The sequence below is a fragment of the Choristoneura fumiferana genome, chromosome 20, assembly GCF_025370935.1.
Source record: "Choristoneura fumiferana chromosome 20, NRCan_CFum_1, whole genome shotgun sequence".
Lineage (NCBI taxonomy): Eukaryota > Metazoa > Arthropoda > Insecta > Lepidoptera > Tortricidae > Choristoneura > Choristoneura fumiferana.
The window spans coordinates 2,852,036-2,874,014 of NC_133491.1; the positions used below are offsets into that span (position 1 = coordinate 2,852,036).

The window sequence follows — 21,979 nt, forward strand, 5'->3', positions numbered from 1 at the left end:
TCATAGACAATAGACATTTTAGAATCATTTTTGGCTATGGAAAAGCAGGCATATCAATTTTTTTCTTTACTTACTTGGTGTCAGTGTCAATTTTCATTTCGCCCTGTGTCATGTCTTGAAACGAGTTCACTGCATCATGTGACGGAAAATCGCTAAAAACGCTGCATTGCTTGTGTTTTTATTCAGCAATTGTGCTCTGATGGAACAATAAAGAGTTATGTTTGTGAATGAAATACTAGGCTTTAGCAGTAATAGTGAAATTGTGGCGTTTTTCAAGAATATTATTTGACACTTGTTTCCACGTGGTGGTTGTCACGGATCAGTCGACGTGTTAAAAGTTATCGCAAATTTTTATTCTTTCTTTCGCATTCCCAGCCTAAAAATTAGAACATGGTTTCCTTGAACATGTCTCAATTGAATCTGTCCAGCGTGAGGAGCCAACCTCCTCAAGAAAACGGAACAAAGAGCATTTCCGAAGCAGAAGCTAAACTCGGCGCAATCGTAAGTTGCACACTTACTTTTATACATTTAATATACACGCTCAAACGTAAAAATTAGCAGAAATTTGAAATAAATGTATAACGAAACATATTCTTTGTTAATGTGTGCTTTTTAAAATTGCACAAGAACTTGCTCCATCATTTATTTGTTACACAATATTGAATCATATTTCTTTTGTAGACCATTCAAGATTCTGAAGATGAATACCACTGCGAATACAGAGAAGATATTTGGCAGCATCTGTTGGAACAAGAGAAGGATAAACTGGAGATACATCTGCAATCCCCTCAGGTAAGAGTAAATTTTGTTAAATCATTGTCTGTTTGATAACAAACGAGGCGACATTACAATTATTAAAGATAAGGTGTCTATTTTAATCCCTTTTTTTTTAATTACCTTATTGATAGGGAGCAAAAAACCTACATTCTAGTATTGTTTGTCTCAAATACTAATATAAATTATTCAAATGAAAATATAAACAACTAATAAATTATGCTAGTAAACTAAAACTAAATAAACCTTGAACTAGGCTAAGGTTTGCATTGAGGGTCATATAGATTCAAAACAGTCCTGGATTTGTCCATATAGGCCGTGGCCTATGGGCGGCAGAGGATGAAGTCCAACAAGTACATTAGGCCGCGGAAAGATAAAGTGGCCTACATTCATAAAAATATAAATCCGGTACTGCCCTTGAGACTGAGTCATATTTATATGACTAAAGTATGGTTAAAATATAAGTAGAAAAAAGTCTGCACCATCAAAGTGAAATTGTGACCTCCAAAGTTATCTGTTTTTGTGAGAACAAAATATAAATCATAGGTAATCAAATAAATAAATGTGTAGGATATGTAGTAATTTGTAATAATTTTCACAAGCTTACAAACAATCTGCACAGTGTTTTATCAAAGAAGTTTAACACAATAAATTCCCACTCAGACTTAATGTTAAGGTCTTCAAAAAAAAAAAAAGGTCCACCCAAAGGGACCTTTAGTTATATAAATAAAAAAAAAGCGAAAAATCATTTAAATTGCAATTACTGTATGTAAAACAACAAGTAATATTGAATTCATTATAAACTCGTGTTCTAATTAACTTAATGATAATAAAAATGATAAAATGTGGTGTACCTCTATTACATGGTTCCTGATTACTTCAGAGATAGATAATGTTAAGTAATAATCTAATAATAAAGTTAAGTAATTCTTGTTACATAGCTGATAAGTGTTTAGTTGACTATTGAGAATTGAATTTAACTAATATTAATTTTAAGAGTTGTGTGCCATGCCAACAGAAACCTATCACTAAGGCTCTGCTGTATGGCTGTATGTCTGTCACAAAATTGTATCTTTTGAACCTTTTTAGCATCATGGGAAATCTGCCACAGACAGATCTTTTGGACGGGGTTTTCTTTTTATAATTTTTATTTCATAGTAACATATTAGATATACATAGTTAAGGTTTCTTAGGTAAGTTTTCTTTGTCTTCTTCTTATTAGTATCATTTTATTTTATTCAATCTGTACTTCTTTTGTTTTTTTATTTGAGTAAAAATGCGTTATTTATTTCAAAATAAAAATGAACCTTTAATTATAATTTACAGAATTTATTGTGGGTGCTATGTTAACAAATCATAAAAATAAAATAAAAGCAAAAAAATATTTATAAACGTCACCTACGAAATGCGCTTTTTTATAGCGTTTTAAGTGCCATATTGATTCGCGCTGCCATCGTTCATCCACCATTACCTCTCATATTTCGTTTTATAGATTTTTTTTACCGTACAACGGCAAAACCTACTAGACACTGGCAAAATTGTCCTCCAATGGACAGAGCCATATTTTTCTAAAAAAACAACAACCAAGTGCCATATTGTGAGTAATAATGATAATTAGAATGTGGTACGAGAAACCCTTTGTGTGAGTTTGCCGTAAAAAAATTAAAACCATCAAATTACATTTTCTAATTAAATTTAATTCCAATAAATTCGCCAAAAATCAAAATGCCAATTGTCAAAAAAATTGGGGCTTTTTGAGTTAAGACAGTTTTTGATTACGACATAATATAGTGAGCTCGTGCAATTAGGATAATAGCAGAAAAAAAAAAACTATTTTTAACTCGGTTAACATGAAATTGTGCAAGTGTAAATTGTTTTTAAACTGAATGCACAAATGCATGACGCAAGTTTGGAGTCGAGTTTCAATTATTTTATCGACGCGCGGCAGCACGATTTCGTTCGCGTTCCTGATGGGCTACTACAAAACTCGCAAATCGAAGTTCGTATCGCACCGTCCCTTTCACTCGCGTATTAAATGACATAAGCGTCAGCGGGACGGCAACATACGAAGTTCGAGTTTTGCACTTCGTGGTATAGGGCCTGGCTTTATACTGCGAAGTGCAAAATTCGAACTTCATATCTTGCAGTCTTGCTGACGGTTATGTTATTTAATACGAGAGTGAGTGGGACGGTAAAATAAGAACTTCGAATTTCGTAGTAGGCCCCCTGATGTGTAAGGGAGAATTCCGGCTTCACCCTCATTGCAGATTTCATTATCCCCTGAGAATTTACAATTTCGCAAAATTTTTATTCCTTGTTCGCGTTATAACTGCGAATCATTTAAGGCTGGGCTTATATGACTTGAACAGTGAGGGTGTTAACATTTTTGGAACGTAACAAATTTCGAGATGTGTGCGCGCATCTTATAGAAAAAAAGGGTAGTTTAGTATAAAGATCATATAAAGCGAGACCTTGTAGTTAAAACTACGCCTCGCTCTCCTTCTAATAGATACTGTGAAAACCTAGAAAAATTACTATAATTGCAGTTGTTTTTATCTTATAACTAGCTTTTGCCCGCGTGGAATTCGGTTATCGCGCGCTTTTCCTTCGGGAACTGTGCATTTTCCGGGATAAAAAGTAACCTATGTTACTGTCTGGTCGATAAACTACCTGTATGCCAAATATCACGTCGATCCGTCGCTCCGTTTCGACATGAAAGACGGACAAAGATTAGTAACAGACAAATACTTTCGGTTTCTAGACTTAATGAACTTAAAACTCCTATTATTGAATTTAATTATATAAAAAGTAAATAAATATAATTATATAAACAAATGAAATCTTAGTTCCTTATTTATGCGAGATGAAGATTTTCACGCACTCACAGTACATGTCTTATGCACCATAATATAATTTATTATAAATTTAAATGTCAAAAAAACGCGATAGCCCTAGAACTAGAACACTTGTCCCAAACTACAAAGAACGGCGAAGTATGCAGCTGGGGCTCCTCCCACCCGCGTCTCACCGTCGGATTACTGTAGGGAAACTTGTTATACTGTGCTAATACTATGTTTTCCTTCACCGCAAAGCTCGTGGTAAATTTCAAATGTAATTCCGCACATGAATTTCGAAAAACTCAGAGGTGCGAGCCGGGGTTTGAACCCACGACCCTCTGCTTGAGAGGCGATAGGTCAAACCACTAGGCCAGCAACGCGACTCAGCGGCTGCTGCAACACGCGCACTGCGCGCCACCGCTCTGCTCGCGCGAGCATCGCGAAGGGCTACGGATTAGCCCGAAACATGTCGAGCTAAACTCGATATAAGACGTGAGTTATCCGGGTCAATATATTTAATATGAGTGAGTCTCACGGTAGTTTCATGTTCAAAAAAAAATTAGAGCAAATCCCGTCACAAGCGCTTTGAGTACAACGGTACCATTTGAGAGCGTAATCAATAACAATATTCGTAAGACGCGTGATAGGGTACCATTCGCACCTGGTTATGATCCCTGTTTTACACAAAAAGGGGCTTTGTGTTGTTACTTACCTGGTGGATACCCAATGCCAAAGTATGGGATTGACTACCTGAACGGCGCAGGTCTTGGTTTGAAGGAAACGCCGAACATAAATTTAAAAGGATCTGTATTTCCACTTCCAGTTTTCATACAATTTTTAGATGCTATTGCGTGGGCGGTTGCCGTACAACTAACTTGAACTATATCTACCTACATATTTACTTAACATGCTTTCTATGTATGTACCTACGGTATCGTACACTACCTGCGATTTTCAAACATGTACCTACCTTGTATTTAAGTTAATGAAAGTATAGCAAATTAATATATGCATTTTAACGTTATTAACTTAAGTACATACCAAGGACTTGATCACTTCGGCATAATTCACCGCGCTGGTTTTCAGTCTGTGCCTCTACACCGCGTACGGACATACATTGACATTACATTACAATACAATGGGAATATGATGAATAAAATAAGGGGTGTAGTTAATGTACGACTTGTTAATGCACGCTTAATAATGCACGGCCTGATGATCCGTGCTTATATGCACGAATTATCATGTCGTGCATTATCACCCCGTACCGAACTAGCAGGGAACCAATAATGTACGAGCAATAATGTACGACGTGATAATCCGAAGCATTATGTCATCCGATTATCATGCCTTACGATTTCCGTGATTGAAATAAAAAAAAACCTAACGAAGGGCGAGAGCGGCGAGCGAGGCTGCCGCCGATTATCATGCCGTACATTTACCCTAAAAAAGTAGGGTAGACCGGGGACAATAGAAACACGTTATGATTGAAACAAGTCAAATTTCTCGAAAACTATGATACCTACGGGTATGACGCAACACTCAGAACACGCGGTCGGCCACGGCTGAATCCTCGACCAATAGCGCTCGAGCGACCGAGCCGCGTGGACTTGTCGAGGAGCCATCGAAATTTTTCGCAGTCAAAAACATGAATTTGTGATCTACTATGTTTTCTTATAATTTTGTTTACTCTTGTATTTTGACTGATTAAATTATTGGAGGGTAATAGTAAGGAATACACGCGTGTTTTGATTGTTATGGATCAGCTTTAGAGTGTCTTTGATGAGTAATATTTGACCTTGAATTAAAAAATGTGATGTGGGGACGGTAGAAACAACTTGCTTGTGGACGATTGAAACGTTTTTATCATCCACGCGTTTTAATCGTCCCCAAAAGTAACCCACTTCAAATATAAGGAGGTTCTGTGTTCGATGCACATACATGCTGTTCACAACATACATTTTTAGGGTTCCACAAATCGGTAACGTTTAGGCATAATGTAATCCTCTTCGGAATCTTAGGGGGCTCCGCTGGATAATAATGACTAGGAAAGGGTAGGAGTTGCTTAAATCAGGGACCCCTACCTTACATTATATCAATAAACTACAAGCATTTACCTTGCTACTCTGTAGCGCACAATATTAGTATGTTAGCAAGGTCATAGTTCATTGATACTAATATGGATGTCTGCAAAATAACGCCTGGATATAAATATATCTATCTAGAACAGGGTTTCTCAGACTTATCGCTCCACGTACCCCTGTTAAAGTTTCTAAACGATAGCGAACCCCCCCCAAAGAAAGTAATAAAATTGACTGTTGGAGAAACTAAAAATAAAAAATACAAAAAGACTCCAAAAACCAATCTTAATCATCTTGCTACTCTTGCAGCCTGGTGGTTTTTGGACTCACGTAAACCTTGTCGCGAACCCCCTACCGTCGAATCGTACTCCACTTTGAGTAACCCTGAACTAGAAAGTTTTCGTGACAACATGGGAAAAATGGGTAAAAATAAAATAAAAATATGCCTGTCACGACACAAAATACTAACTACATCTATCTCTTTGGTCCCACAGCTTGAATTCCGTGGCGCCCTAATACAGCAGTTGCGCGATATAAACAAGAAGCTTGGTTTGACAATCGCCACTCTCCACTCGGCGGCGGCGCTGCTCGACCAGTTCATGGATGCCCACCGGCTGAGAGCCGACCGGCTGACGCACGTCGCGCTGGCGTGCTTGAGTCTTGCAGGTATCATCACAGAATTACCATTATCACCATCGACGTCTATGTATAGACTTCCAAAAAATATTATAAATGAAACGGATACAAAATTCAGATCTATTGTCAAGAAGACATTAATATCAAAGGCGTATTATAAAGTTAATGATTATATCATGGACAGGGATATTTGGAAATAATTCCGATCCGCATTAGCGATCCCTTCAAATAGCGAACCTACCGTGCTAAAAATAAAGTTGTGTTAAATACTTGGGATGTATACATATCATTTAATAATATTGTAAATCTGCTTAAAAAAAAATATACCTCGTTGAGTTCCTTGCCAGATTCTTCTCAGCAGAGGTTTATCCGAACCGGTAGTAGATTCTTTTTGACATTCATGAGTGCTTGTTATAGCCTAAATTGAATAAAGATATTTTGACTTTTGAGACTGCATGTTTCTTACATTATAACGGCGCACAAAATTTGTTCACAGCGCGGATTTGTGAACCTTTCACTATAGTTTGTTGACGTCCGTGACAGGGGTTGTGTCAAAGTAATATTGATGATTGATGCGCCGCGCGTTTTGTTCTAAACAGCCAGTCTAGTGCTGTAAGGTACATAGATGTCAACGCGCTCCTGCAGCAGCAGTACGCCATGCAGTAACAAACTCATTTACCGACCTTGGGCTTTATGACAATAAAATTAGTATGGGCAGTGCCTCATTTACCGACCACGGGTTTCATGACAAGTACATTAAGTTCGAGGGTTTCATTTGGGAGGTTGCAACCAAGGTAGCCTGCAAGTTACGACACTGTTTACGAGCAAGTGTGATGAAAAACATTTTACCTTTATTCCAGCTAAAAGTGAAGAAAAATTCAGCCGGGCACCAACCTTAAAAACACTATCAAAGATCAGCAACGTCCATCTCTGCGGTAAAACCTTCCGTCAGTTGGAATGGATGGTTGGCCAGCACGTCAGATGGAGGCTGCTGGCTCCAACACCTGTCACCTTCGCAGCGCTACTGGCCCAATATGTGGTTACAGACGGAGACCTAACCACCAGACATCCAAAGTTTGTGAGGAGGTTCAAAAGGGACGGAGCAAAACTGCTTGATGCCTATTTGGATTTAACTTTGTCTGGTAAGTTTAATAAATTGACACAACTTAATCTACCTAGTCCCAAACTAAGCAAAGCTTGTAATATGGATACTAGGCAACGGATAAACTTACTTATATAGATAAATACATATTAAACATCCAAGACCCGAGAACAAACATTTGTAGTATTCATACAAATATCTGCCCGGCCGGGAATCAAACCCGGGACCTCAAACTTCATCAATTCAAGTTTAAACATGAGTTTTCAGTAATTGAGAAATCGTAAAGCGAAAAGTAATTTTTCACTATCACTCAGAAATGTTTCCGTTTGTTTTTTTTTTGTCAAAGTGAGACTAGAATATAGAAAAGTCTGTATATAATATGTGTTTCCTAGACCCAGCTATTACATACAAAATTTCATCCAATCCCATCCAGCCATTTTAGCTTGAAAGAATATTGTTACACTGATTTACTTACCCTAGTAAGGTGAGAATGAGACCCTACTTCTAATCTCCGATAGCGTGATTTTCACTCAAAATTAAAATACCACAAACGGGACTTATCACGCTAAACACACGAGTAATATTTACCTCGACGTTTCGACCACATTACAGTGGCCGTGGTCACGAGAAGACTGAAGTGTGCCTAGCAGCGCGAGTCCTTCGAACTACACGCACACGTATCTCGATCGAACTACCCTAAATACTTGGTAATTTTTATTAAATATTATGTGATATTTTAACTAGAAGTCATTTTTGTTGTAGACGTGCGTCTGAAAGTAGTGGAGTCTGTGGATGTGGGGTGTGCCTGCGTGGTGTGCGCTCGCGCCGACCTGGGGCTTAGTGCGTGGCCGGCCTGGCTCGCGCAAGCCACCGCGCGGCCCGCCGCCCGCGTCGCGCCCGTCGCGAGGCTACTGCACCGGTAAGCAATACAATACAATATAAAACAGATGCTCTTTATTGAGCACCAGTACAGTGAGTTAAGATACAAGCAGTACAATAATTTTTGTGCGGGGGTGTTTAGTAGACTGAAAGAACTCAGGATGTCTTTTGAAGTTGTTGATCCACACTAAGAAAATCTTGAGCTAGGGCTGAGCGCGTCGCACCAGTTGCGAATCTCCCACACTACTAAGCGATACGTGTTGAGCAGAACATTAAACCGAATGAACGCTCGGTGTCTTTCGAAATAGTTCAGCCGTTTGTCAAAAGATGGCGCCACGTGTTGTAATTGATATCTACCCGCTGAAACACCCTGAAACGGTGTGTTCCCACTAGTTCCATTGACAGTATTATTATAGAACTCTATTATAGTACTGTCAATGGAACTAGTGGGAACACACCGAAAAGCGTACCTTAAGAATGCGGTCATGCTGGGTTAATTTTTCGTACTTAATTAAGTTTCGTTTCTGAAACTATTGAGCTGCACACTGAATTAATTATTTTTGTCTTATTGACGACTTTACGAGTACAGTCAACGTCATAAATAAGTGATCACTTTTGTACCTTGTCACTTTAACGTCATGTTTGAAAAGCCATACGAAATACGGTATTTGACTATTTTGTATATGTTTTATATTGAATAGAAAAATATTTTTTAAGCTACCTTTACAAATAACAAAGTTATAAAGGTTTTGAAATTCAAGATTAGACACAGAAAGACATACTTGCATGTGACGTCACACGCCGGTACCGACATACTTGCTGCATAGAGAAAAGCGTTTCGAGAAAGAGACAGGTATATAGATTTTTCAAAAAATCACTATAAATCCTATTTTCAACCGATTTAAATTTATCTTCGCTAAACACTATATTTTCATAATAATATTAAGATATAGCAAAATCAGGAGTTGTCAAATACCGTATTGTGTAACGACTGAAAGCGACAAGGTACAGAAATGATCACTTATTTATGAGGTTGACTGTACATTATCTATCACATGTGATACTCGTTATATTGTCAGCTTTCATTATGAAGATAGGTGAAAAAAAACACGCGCTCTGCGTGAAAGCAGTTTATGAATATTTTTAATGATGAAACAAAGGCCGAAAAGACCAATACAAATAAGGTTGACGTCCCAAGCGGTTGATATCCTGCACAGTCGATATCCCAAATGGCGATTCCCTTCTACTGGTTATAACAATGAAGCGTTATACTGAACAACGTACCTTTCAAACCACTTAATTCAAAAACAACACGATCTGATTCTCCCTTTTTTTAACAGGATGATGCAGACCTTGAAATCACGTGACGCCCCGGTCGAGTCTGAAACTGATCAAGGATACAGTAGCGCGAAAACTTCACCAAACCAAACACCTTCAACGTCCCCGCATCAAGTCTCCCCCGCCTCGTCCACTTGCAGTACATCAACTCGAAGCTATGTAAACGTTGACACTTCTTACCGCCAACACCCTGTGCAGGCAAGTATGTACTCCGTGCTAGACTTAAACGCGGCAAATTTAACCAACGTACGAGATTGTTACCTGCCAGCTGTCGATATGACTGTAAGAGTCGACAACCCTAACGATTACAGGTATTTTAAGTCGCGAAGGCTTATAGAAGCTAGTTTAGAGGGGCAACCGTCAACTAGCATGGCTGTGAAACGTGGTCTAGAGGCCAACGTTGATTTAGACAGGAAGAGGTATCGATTGACACAAATTTCCCAGGTCGTTCAATGATTTCGTTCTAGTCGGTCCATATTTGTGAGTTACAACTAAATGCTTGCGATTCTATCGCCAAATGAAGTAATGTAGTGGAAGTATTTAATTCCAGTCAAGTCAGTTGTCGAAAAATCTTGTCAACTGATGCAAATATTCGATATTGATCTTGAGCAGTCAGTTTTGATTATTTGAAGCGTAACTGCATTAATAATTACAACAGATTAGCTAAAATAACTCGGTAACTCTTCCCGAAAAAAAATATTTCTTGCTCTTATCTATAAACTGAAAAGAAATCCCTATTATGTCTATTGTGAACAAAAGTGTATATTACATTATAAAGCATACTGCCAAAACTTCACAGATATGGACACTGTGATTGCACGTGCTTATTTGTTGCATTTTATATGCATTTTTGTAAAGGCATATGCAATCAGTTAGCCTAATTCTTAAACACATGTTATGCTAAATTGTATATTGTAGCACCGATATATTGTATGCTTAAGCAATTTTATATCTAGAAGGAATAAGGTATTGGGGCCAGAGCCCATAAAAATATATGGCTCTAATATGTAAACATGTTGATATGTCGAATAGAAACTTTAAATCTTCATTCGTAAATCACTCAAAAACAATCGAAAAATTAATAAAAATTCTTTCATTTTATTATAAGTATTCGCAAACAGTAAACAGTAGTTATGATGTCATCATCATCACCCCAGCCTATATACGTCCCACTGCTGGGCACAGGCCTCCTCTCAGAACAAGAGGGCTTGGGCCATAGTTCCCACGCGGGCCCAGTGCGGATTGGGAACTTCGCACGCACCATTGAATCGCTTCGCAGGTTTGTGCAGGTTTCAAATTTCAAATGTATTCCACACATGAATTTCGAAAAACTCAGAGGTGCGAGCCGGGGTTCGAACCCACAACCCTCTGCTTGAGAGGCGATAGGTCAAACCACTAGGCCACCACGGCTAGTTATGATGTAACATAATTTATTTATAAATTAACAAACCGAACATTTAAATTCCTAACATTTAAAAATTATCCTTATTCCTTCTTATCATAATAACTTAAGTATGGTGGTGTATGCGAAGTGCGAACGAAGCATTTTTTAATGCAGCTAGATAATTATTGTGAGCCTAGAGAATCGACTCGCCGAGCAAAATTGATCAACAACAAAATTTAAAATATCCTTTTTTGTCCATATGTATATGCAGGACGATTCTGGAGACATCTTAACCAACTCAGCTAATTGTAAACAAGCGTTTTGTAGCAATAATCAGTGGCATAGCTAGGTTAGCCGTGTATGACCCCAATGCAAAAAAAAAAATTGGACACCGAATTTTTTAATTACTTATCTTCTCTTTCTTGGCGTTGCTCGTCTTTTAATTCTCAACTAGGTTTTTATCCATAATTTCCAATTTAAGGTTCATAAGGTGCACGGACCCCTAACCCTGCTATAGCTACACCACTGCCAATAATTTAGTGAGATCAGTGTTCCTTTTTATGGTTCCGTAGTTAACTAGGAACCCTTATAGTTTCGCCATGTCTGTAAGACAATTTTTCTATTCAGTGATCTGTTTGCCAAATATTCAACTTTAAAGTGCAAATTTTCAGAAATCTAGCGTCAACCCCCCCCCCCCCCCCCGTCCACTGTTGGGTGGAGAATTGTTAGTAGTTTAAGAGTAACTGCCTAGTAGCAGTCTAAGGTAGGTATAAAATATACCTAAACTTGGAACATTCAGTACACAATACGAAATCCATAGAAAAATATTATTTGATTTTTTCGTTATGGCTACGGAACCCTATCCTGGGCGTGAACGTACTTTGTAGATTTATCGTCGTGAGAAATGTAGTAACACTCCAGTGAAGTTCTTTGTAAAACAAAATATGAAAGTTTAAATATGGTAGTAACTATTCTATACGTTTACTGAATACCGCGATCACGTCTCCAGAATCATTCTGTATACAACAGACAGTAAAGAAACTACACAATTCAGCCTACCATACCTCGGGATCATGCTTGTTGGGTTGTCAAAATCTCTAAAGGCGCTTTGACTAGGTAAGAATGTAACGAAATGTGATATAGGGTAAAGTGTAGTTATTGGCCATGTAAATGACAAAAGAAATTTTTCACTTTTTCACATGTTTTTACTATTACTGTACGATATGTGGTCAAGTATTTCTCAATGTTACCCTATGTTTAGCTTTCTGATTATCCAAAACGTAGTGATAAAATTGTTTTTATGGACTAAACGGTTAAATGTTTTTTATTGTGTGTAATTTATTTATTTTTGTTACCGATTCTATTTGCCTCTGCCGGTCAGAACGCGGCAAAAACTAAAATACTTTACACTTAATTGGCCAATAAAAAAGGTTTGACGTTTCAGATGTAGCCTAATCGTCGATATATCCTCACTACTTCGAAAAAGACTCGTGCCTCAAAATTGATACTTTTCAAAGTGAACTTTACGAACATTATTTCAAAGGTCAATTTTGTTGACGTATTGATTTGAGATACGAGATTTTTTCAAAGTAGTGACGATATTTCTTAAAGTTTGTAAAAACGTTAAGGTGATTGTGATTTATCTCGAAGTAATTCACTTGTATAAGTCTATGATGCCAAATCTGTATCTAGACATTATATTTTATTAAATTACTACTTGTAAAGCGTCATGACGTTAATTATTTGTTAAAGTTTTCACTTCACATTTTATTCTCAAATCGTACGCTCTATCAACCGCCTTAACGTTTATTATACTTAATTTTAATACTTAGTTAAAACCACCCGAGACTAGTATAATACATAGACAAGTGAAATATAGAACTTGATTGATTAATTTATTAATACTGTTTTTGGATAAGTGAGGTTGTGATTAAAGAATGTTTTGTTTTAACTTATTTATTTCGTAGATTTCCAAAACGTGATATGGAATAGAATTTTTGAGCTCAATATTTGTACTCGAAGTTGTTTTTAGTTTTTTTTTTACCATGTTTCCAAATATTCCGTTCCATTTTCACTTTGATTTGTGAAGTTTGCTGGATTGGAAATGGTTTCAACATAGTTAATGATTTTAATTGTATTTCAATGATTAAATTTAATGATCATCTGATTATCATTAGCCATTTCTAAGACAGTGAATTAAATAATGAAATGTACAAGCGGGTATTTGTAAATATATTATTTTCTTACTTTTTTAAAAAATACCTGTATTACTTATATGTTGATTTATATCAGTTGATTGTGTTATATTGTAGTCTGAAGTAGAAGCAAACGCAATGTATACATTTTTAAAACGAATTCTGTTTGCTAATAATTTAGAAACATGATTATTTTTTAACTTTTCGTTTGTCAACTGCCAAAAACTTGAATTTTACAAGATTAATATGCATTTTGAAAAATACTGTTACGGCGTCAAAAAGTTAAAATATTTTAACGGCAGTTGTCTGTTTTTGTTGTCTGTTTAAAGGATTAATATTTTAAGACCATGCTACGTTTTTATGTCATTTATAATTTTAATATTTTCGTTTTACTCTTTCGTTTTTTCTTGCATTATGATGATAATTTTTTAAGAAGCCACATAAAACTAATTAATAAATTTCTCACCGATATTGTGATATCAGCAAAACCTCAAAAATATTGGAACAAAAAAATATTATAAATGTATGTATGTAGCTTTTAAAAATGCTATAAACCCGTGTATCACTAAGCAACTCGCAATAAATATTGAAATTGATATAACATATTGTCAAATCTAAGTTATAAAGTTAACCTGGACAGAAGAACTATTTCAAGTTCAAGTTTCTTAATGCTGGCTTTTTTGTTCGTGTTTTGCTCTGTCTTTCGAATGAACAAAAAAACTGTATGTTTCTTGGTTTTTTACAAATATTTGGTGAAACTGCGTAAATGGCCGGCATCTCATGTCCCAGTGAACTTAACAATTAGAGAATCAGATCACAGACATACAGAATTAGGCTTGATTGTTAAAAATAATACAATTAATCGGTCAGTTAGATTAACAAACAATCTTTTGTTAAAAAAAATATGTTGAACATGGATTTCAGTTTGTGCGACTGATCGGATTCTTCTCATCAATGCTTAGCGGTCTGTGGGTGCAGGTGGGTTCTGTGTATTATTTATTTCCTAAGATTTATCAGAAGTACTGAAAATTAACCAATTATTTTTAATTATGTGACAAAAACACACTTACTGTATAAAAATGATGTACTTAGTATTTATTGTCTGTCACATAATAAATTGTAATTTTCAGTAGCTTCTGTATACATACGAACAACTAACGCGTATGAGAGTTATTACCCTTATAAATTATCAAATAACTTGTAAGATGTTGAGAATAGCTTGGACTTAGCCTGCAAATTATTAAAAAAAATATTAAGTATAAATTATAGAATGATGTAAAAACGTAAAAGGACTTGTATGAAGACTGAGAACAATCGTGCGTGGCGTTGTACTGATATACTATATTTTGTACCCTTAAATCGATGATGAGAACGAAGACCTATACCTTGAAATAAATATTTACTTCTGTAAAAGTGTTTTGCATTTTACCTTTATTTGAGTTTTAATAATTCACCGCTGTATATCCGTCCGTAAAAGCATTAAACCAAAAAATAAGTTAAAATAAGAGGTTTTTGTTGTGGAACATACAGTCAACGTCATAAATAAGTGATCACTTGTAACTTGTCACTTTAACGTCATTTTTGAAAAACCATACAAAATGAGGGTTTTCACCACGTTTTCACCAAGTTTTCAGAGGCGAAATATCGCTAGATGGCGTTAGTATCGTGAAGTGCGTTTGACGTTTGCTTGCGATTGGCTCATTTACTTTTTTAACCAATCAGGAGCTAACGTCAAACGGACCTCACGATACTAACGCCATCTAGCGATATTTCGCCTCCGTGAAAACCCTCATTGTGTAACGACTGAAAGCGACAAGGTACAGAAATTATCACTTATTTATGACGTTGACTGTACTTAGTACTATTATTTATTTTGTGGTTGTGAGCTTTCGGTAGTACTTACAGATTACCACTACTATGCACGATACATGTACACAGCCAAGTCATTTAGTCGCACGGTAATGTAAGGACTGTGGCGGAATATAAAGCTTGACTAGCAATTTTCAAATAAATTTGTTTGTACACGTTGCAAGCACATGTTACCTTTTTGAATGACATTATGACGGAATATATCATTACTCGGTTGATAAAAAAATAGACCTTAAGGTGGTCAACCTTTTCATTCCGCGACTGAGATTACCAAGACCTACCTTACTAAGGCGTTAAAAAATATCTCTATACAATCTATATTAATAATTTCGTCCAGGGGTACGGTAGACTCGAACGAAATGCACATCAAATTGAAGAGCGTAAAAAATTAGTCGATCCGAGTCGACAACATATATCCGCAAAATTCGGATTATGGAGAATTTCGTTAAATTCTAATGGCACTGACAAACAAACCGCAGTCGCCATCTTGGGTAGTTAATAAACGTTCCGTTTCATACTAGCTAGCTCTTAGATACGGCTCGCCTTCAACACATCGCGTGCGTCACGCCAAAAAAGTATCCATTACAAAGAACTGTGACTCATGTGACTGTGTAAAACGAAACGTCTTGCCGGAAAACTTGAATGGATCTTATCAAAACTCAAAACTATCACCAACTACCTTCAACTATAACTATCTTCAGTTGTTGACGTTTGTTCCGAGTCGACAACTTGTAGGTAGAAAATTCGGATTTAGCGAGTATTTTCAATAAAAAATGGAATAAATTACTGAGTATATATAATGGCGTTGCGAAGTAAACATGTCAAAGTCATCACATCAAAGTGGCGTGAGTGTCACGTCATCACGTGTCACAGGTTTGCATTTCGTTCTCCATTGTGACCTTTTAAGGGCCCCACACACGGTACGATTCGTCGATTTTCATCAGATCGATCGTACAGACGGATCGTACCTTATATGGGGCCCTTTAGGTCTAATTTCTTTGATTATGAGACAGACATACGTAGTCGGTCCCAAAGTTCTGTCACTGGCACATTATTTTTAAATTTAAAATATGATTTTAAGAAAATTTGATTGAATTCCATTTTTGAATGTTTGTCAATTATTTTAAAACAATAAACAGTCATTCGCTGCAATTTCTCACGATGGAGTGGACGTTGAAAGAAAACCGAATAGCTGTTTTAGCATTGCACCGCTGTGGGCACTCGCCAAGTACCATTTTCAAGTTGCTCAAAAATGTAAATATAACGCTTAGGTTTGTGTACCGTACGATTGACAGGTACAATGAAGTCTCCAGTGTTGAGGACAAGAAAAGAATTGGCCGGCCTCGCTCCGTACAAACACCAGCAGTGATCAAAGCGATCAAGGCACGCATAGCAAGAAATCCTGTCCGAAAACAGAAGTTGATGGCTTTGCAGATGGGTGTCAGTAGAAAAACCGTCAAAAAGGTTTTAAACGAAGATCTTAGTCTGCGAGCATACAAAAAATAGAGTGGGCACTTACTTAATGCCCGTCTAAAAACAATAAGGTTTAAAAGATCCCGGAAGTTGTTAAAGCGGTACGCGAAAAATCGACACCGTGATATCCTCTTTACAGACGAAAAGATTTTCGATATTGAAGAGAAGTACAATAAACATAATGATAGAGTGTACGCTAGGAGCTCTAAAGAGTATTCTCTGATCTTATTACGGGCCAACTGAGGTTCATTTTTGCGAAAAAGGGGTCAAAATCAGTGCGAAAGTGTACCAAGAGACGGTTTTGGATAAGCATGTCAAAGATCTGCCCAACACGCTATTTTCAGGTCATAATTTTGTGTTCCAGCAGGATTCTGCGCCAGCACACAAAGCCAAGACCACTCAAGCCTGGTTTGGCCGTCAAAAAATCGACTTTATAAGCCACGAAGATTGGCCTTCCTCCAGTCCGAACCTTAATCCTCTGGACTTTAAAATTTGGCAGGTCTTAGAGGGGAAGGTCTGTGCTAAACCCCATAAAAATTTGGAGAGCCTGAAGTCATCTTTAAGAAAAGCAGTCGCTGAAATAGACATGAAAATGGTGCGTGCTGCGATAGACGACTGGCTGCGCCGATTAAGGGCCTGTATTAAAAACAAAGGAAGTCATTTTGAATAATTTTAAGTACTTAAATTTATTTTTTTGTTAAATTTACTTTAAATTGGTATATAATTTATTAAAAACTGATTGGTACTTTTGTTTTTATCATTATTTTCATTTGTGACAGAAGTTTGGGACTGACTACGTAGTTATTTGGGCAAATAAGATTTAGGAGAAATATCTTCTGGTGAAATACCGATACGTAGGTTAGCCGTTAAAGTGTTTGTGATAATAATTAAGGCTGGGAATATACGTCAGATTTTTCTATAAGTACGACAGTCTTTACTGGCAAAACAATTTTTCAAACATATTATTATGAGTCTACATTTTACCCGAGCGAAGCCGGGTTTTCATCTAGTAACTCTTTATTGCACACCAACACAGTAAGCAGTACAGGTAACAAATATATACAAGAGATTTACCTATACCCCTATACCTATACCTTTATGCTACTTATCATAAGATTGATGTTTACACATTTTTAACGGGTTATCTTATGCCCTCGACTGTACGCTAGTACGTACGTTAGGTGTGTGTTCGGTCGGGCGAGAAAGACAAGACTATTTTCCGTACACATTATGTGTTGAGGCTATTAAACCGTCATCAACGTAAAGTCCGATTATGATTTTATTTCCATTCGTTTGTCGAATAAATAAACATGGATCTGTGTCACATTGTTTAAATCCGATTGATTTTAAATAGTCAACAATACACTTATTCCAGCATCGTGGAGCTTGTTTGAGACCATAAAGACTCCTCTTCAATTTGCAGACTTTGTTTGTGCCATCACTGAACCCTTCTGGTTGACTCATGTAGACGTCTTCGTTTATTGAGCCATTAAGGAAGGCAGTGGCTACATCGAATTGCATGAGAGATAGTCCCTCGTTAGCTGCAATACTTAGGATTGATCTGATTGTAGCCATTTTAGCAACTGGACTAAATGTTTCGTCATAATCAATTCCTTTTTCTTGCGTGTAACCTCTTGCTACGAGTCGAGCTTTGTACTTATCGAGACTTCCATCGGCATTAACTTTCTTTTTGTAAATCCACTTACAAGAAATTAGTTTTCTGTCTTTTGGGCGATCTACCAAGATCCAAGTCTTGTTGTCATTTAAAGATTTAATTTCGCTATTCATTGCTTTCATCCATTCAGTTTTCTGCTGACTTTTCATGGCGTCTTTATATGTGGTGGGTTCATGCTCGTCATTTAATATAGTCGAGACAATAAAGTCGTCATATCTACTTGGAAGTCGCAGTGTGGATCTGTCGCGAAGAGTTCTGGTATCAGTGTTGAGGTAAAATTTTATATTGACAATCAACAATGATAATAACAAATCAAAATAGACAGGGTTACAGCCAGTATTGTTATAGAGTAGAAGTGTTTGCTTAAAACCTCTTCTAACATCCTCCCTTTTTGGCAAACTCTATCTACAGTATAAGGCCAATTAACCCACTAATAAATGCCAATCTAGGCTTAAAAACAGCTTTTGTGAGAATATCTGCACATTGATATTCTGTGGGAACATATTTAACTTGCAGCTCTTTGTCTGTTACAAGTTCTCTGACATAAAAATGCCTTATCGCAATGTGCTTCGTTCTTCTGTGCATTTCTGGGTTTTGTGCAAGCTTTATAACTGCATCATTGTCAATTTGTAGAGTTGGGATATCTTTCAGTATGGTTATTTCATTGAACAGTCTTTTCAGCCAAACTATTTCACGTCCTGCTTCACTAGCCGCAACTAATTCAGCTTCTGTGCTCGAGATCGCTACAGATGTTTGTCTGCGACTTGCCCAAGAGATCACACCTCCTGCATAGATGCACAAAATTCCAGATGTAGAACGTCCTGTATTTGTGTCTCCGCCGTGATCGGAGTCGCTATAACATTCCAACACTCCGGGTTTGTGTCCTTTTTTGTAAACAATCCCTGAATCGATAGTTCCTTTCAGGTAACGAAAAATTCGTTTAACTTTGAGAACGTCTTCATTAGATGGATTGTCTAGTGTTCTGGATACGACGCTTACGGCGTACGATATGTCTGGTCTGGTTCCTGTCTGGAGGTATGCCAGTGCACCGACAGCTTCGCGGTAGGGGAACTTTACTTCCTTCTCCGTTTCCGTATCTGGTTGTGCTTCTTTAATAATTGGTGTACTGATAGCCTTGCAGTCACTCATTTTAAATCTCTCTAGAAGCTTGTTTGTATAGTGTTTTTGAGACACTTTAATGGAACCATCTTTATCGTTGAAGATTTCTAGTCCAAGAAAGTAGGAAGCTGGCTTTGTGGTTATCTTGAACCTTCTTTTCAATTCAGCCAAAAACTTTTCAGATTCCTTTGGATTCGTTGATGACGGTTTAATAGCCTCAACATGGTAGCAGAGCGTGGTTTAAGTTTTTATTGTTAGCTTGACTTGTAGATGTAGATGGTTTTGTTTCTTTAGGAGGTTTCCCATCCGAGATCCATTTACGACAATTCTTGACTTTATGGCCGAACAGTTTGCAATATCCGCATTTTTCTTTGTTTTATGACTCAAGTTCTGTACTACTAGCGCTTGAGCGTCAGGTTCCTCTTCTTTATTCGCCAATGATCTTTCGTAACTACAAATTTGAGCAGTCAAATTCTCAATGTTGCGATCCTTTTTAGACATGAGCATCCAACTTGATTTGAACGGGAAGTAACTATCATCGGGTAGCGTTTCTAAAATCTTGCATATGATTAAAATCTCTGGAAGATCATACTTAGCTTCATCCTTTTGTAGCTCAACCTTTAATTCATGCCATATATTTTTCAATTTGGATATGTGCATGGACATGTCATGTAGGGGATCTTTGCGATAACTGAAGAAGCTGTAGCAAAGGTTATAGCTTTTATCCTCAGATGTGCCGTCGAACAGAGTGTGTAATTCATCCCAAATCTGTTTCGCACTTGTTAGCCTCATTACTTTTTGTAGAGTAACATCTGACATATTAGCCATTAAAATAAGCATTGCGGCGCTATCTTTTTCGTTATAGTCTTGTAGAGCTTGTTGATAAGAAACCATGGCTGCCGGGTTCGCTGCTGCATCTGGGTGCGTAGGTGGCTTTAGGTTGCCGTTGATAGCGTCTAATCCGCCAGGCGTTCCTCTTAGCAATAACAGTACCTTGCAGCGCCATGTAGACCAATTTTCTTTTCCTTCTAAACGACCGATATCAATTTTGCAGCTCGTTGATGAAGTTGACATTTTGACAGGCCTTGTTAGAAAAAACTTGTGAAAATTGTTATTAATTATTCTTCGATAAATAATTATGTTTCGCTCATTAGAAATATAACATCACAAATATTTTATTTTAAAATACTTTTCGATACGCATCTGCTACCATGTTGAGGTAAAATTTTATATTGACAATCAACAATGATAATAACAAATCAAAATAGACAGGGTTACAGCCAGTATTGTTATAGAGTAGAAGTGTTTGCTTAAAACCTCTTCTAACATTATGGGCCTAATAAGGAGTAAGGACAGTCGGTCCCCTAACACATATTACATCCATTTTCCTATGAAACTAGTATGAGAAAGTGGACCCGACCGTGCGTACAAGCGTGATTAACTTTTATTGTCTCTGTGTGTTTACATTACCTAGTCATTGCGGTCTTGTCCATTTATTTTTGGTCAGTTTTAGGTATATCATTTCTTCTGTGTTATCAGTACTCTACTCTGCTCTAGATCACTCACTAAATATTATTTATTACTTACTATCGATATAATATTTAACTGAGTGCTAATGATGATGGGTAAAAAAAACCTAAATGAAATTCTAATAATAGTATCAATTTCGCGCCTTTTTTACCAGCTTTTATTTAGTTTCACCTGGGACAGGCGACCGGTCCCATTGTCTGTCGGTCTGTCTGTCTGTAGTCAAATCTTGCAAATACAAACTGAAATATAGATGCACAGAAAAAACAGAAAAATAAGACCAACACTAGGAATCGAACCCAGGTCCACATGTTGACCAACAGTGGTGTAGCGGTACAGCACGCGGTACGGAATACCGAGGACCTGGGTCTTTCTGTGCATCTATATTTCAGTTTGTATTTTCAATTTAGGTTTTACGATGACCGTAAAAGTAAAAATTTGGAATTGAAATAAAAAATACCAATCTAAAATCTTGCAAGTTAAATTTGATCAAGTTTCAGTATTCATGCAGATTGACTTGAAATTTGGAATACTTATGAAAATCACGTGACAATAGAATAATCTAGTAGTGACATCCTGGTAGTCCAGCCAGGATCATCTCCGCAGGAAGGAACTCATCAAAGGTTAATAGCATCGACTTGTTTGGTATGCAAATGTAGTTTGGGTGACTATGCAAGTACAGTCAACAAAAAGTACAGTCAGCAAAAAAAGCTTAATTGTATTAAAAATAATGTTTTATGGTTAGGTTAGTTTATACAGTGTGTGGTGTGAAGCACTGTGCACACCCTCCCTATACATACTGTATATACCCTATATATACTGTAGTCTTTAACTGTGCAATTTTTCCATTGACCTATACACCTTGTGTTTACTTGCTCTGAAAATTATTTTAGTGATGTGCCGAGATTATAATTATATTATTGATTCAAGTTGCATGCATTAAATGCACGTTATGGTCGTCGCGTCGCGTGACGATAATTTTCAAACTAGCATGATGCAATGCGGAGGTTTTTAGCGCTTAGCAAAACTTCTATCTTAGTTTATAAAATAAAACAACAAAGCATTTTGGTATAATATTAATTATATTTAC

General features: G+C 36.9%; 1 protein-coding gene across 1 annotated transcript; it reads left to right on the forward strand.

Annotated features, from left to right (window-relative positions):
- Nucleotides 1–70: 70 nt before the first annotated feature.
- CycJ (Cyclin J) lies at nt 71–11,118 on the forward strand. The gene is made up of 6 exons (XM_074103355.1): nt 71–501; nt 682–792; nt 6,187–6,358; nt 7,189–7,470; nt 8,193–8,349; nt 9,650–11,118. The coding sequence occupies exons 1-6, from the start codon at nt 391–393 to the stop codon at nt 10,101–10,103; spliced, it is 1,287 nt and encodes a 428-aa protein (XP_073959456.1). The 5' UTR covers nt 71–390; the 3' UTR covers nt 10,104–11,118.
- The last annotated feature ends 10,861 nt before the right edge of the window (nt 11,119–21,979 follow it).

Coding starts and splice junctions, on each gene's coding strand:
- CycJ (XM_074103355.1), top strand. CDS start 391: ATGGTTTCCTTGAACATGTCTCAATTGAATCTGTCCAGCGTGAGGAGC. Junction 502..681: donor AAGCTAAACTCGGCGCAATC/GTAAGTTGCACA, acceptor TTTCTTTTGTAG/ACCATTCAAGATTCTGAAGA. Junction 6,359..7,188: donor GGCGTGCTTGAGTCTTGCAG/GTATCATCACAG, acceptor CCTTTATTCCAG/CTAAAAGTGAAGAAAAATTC.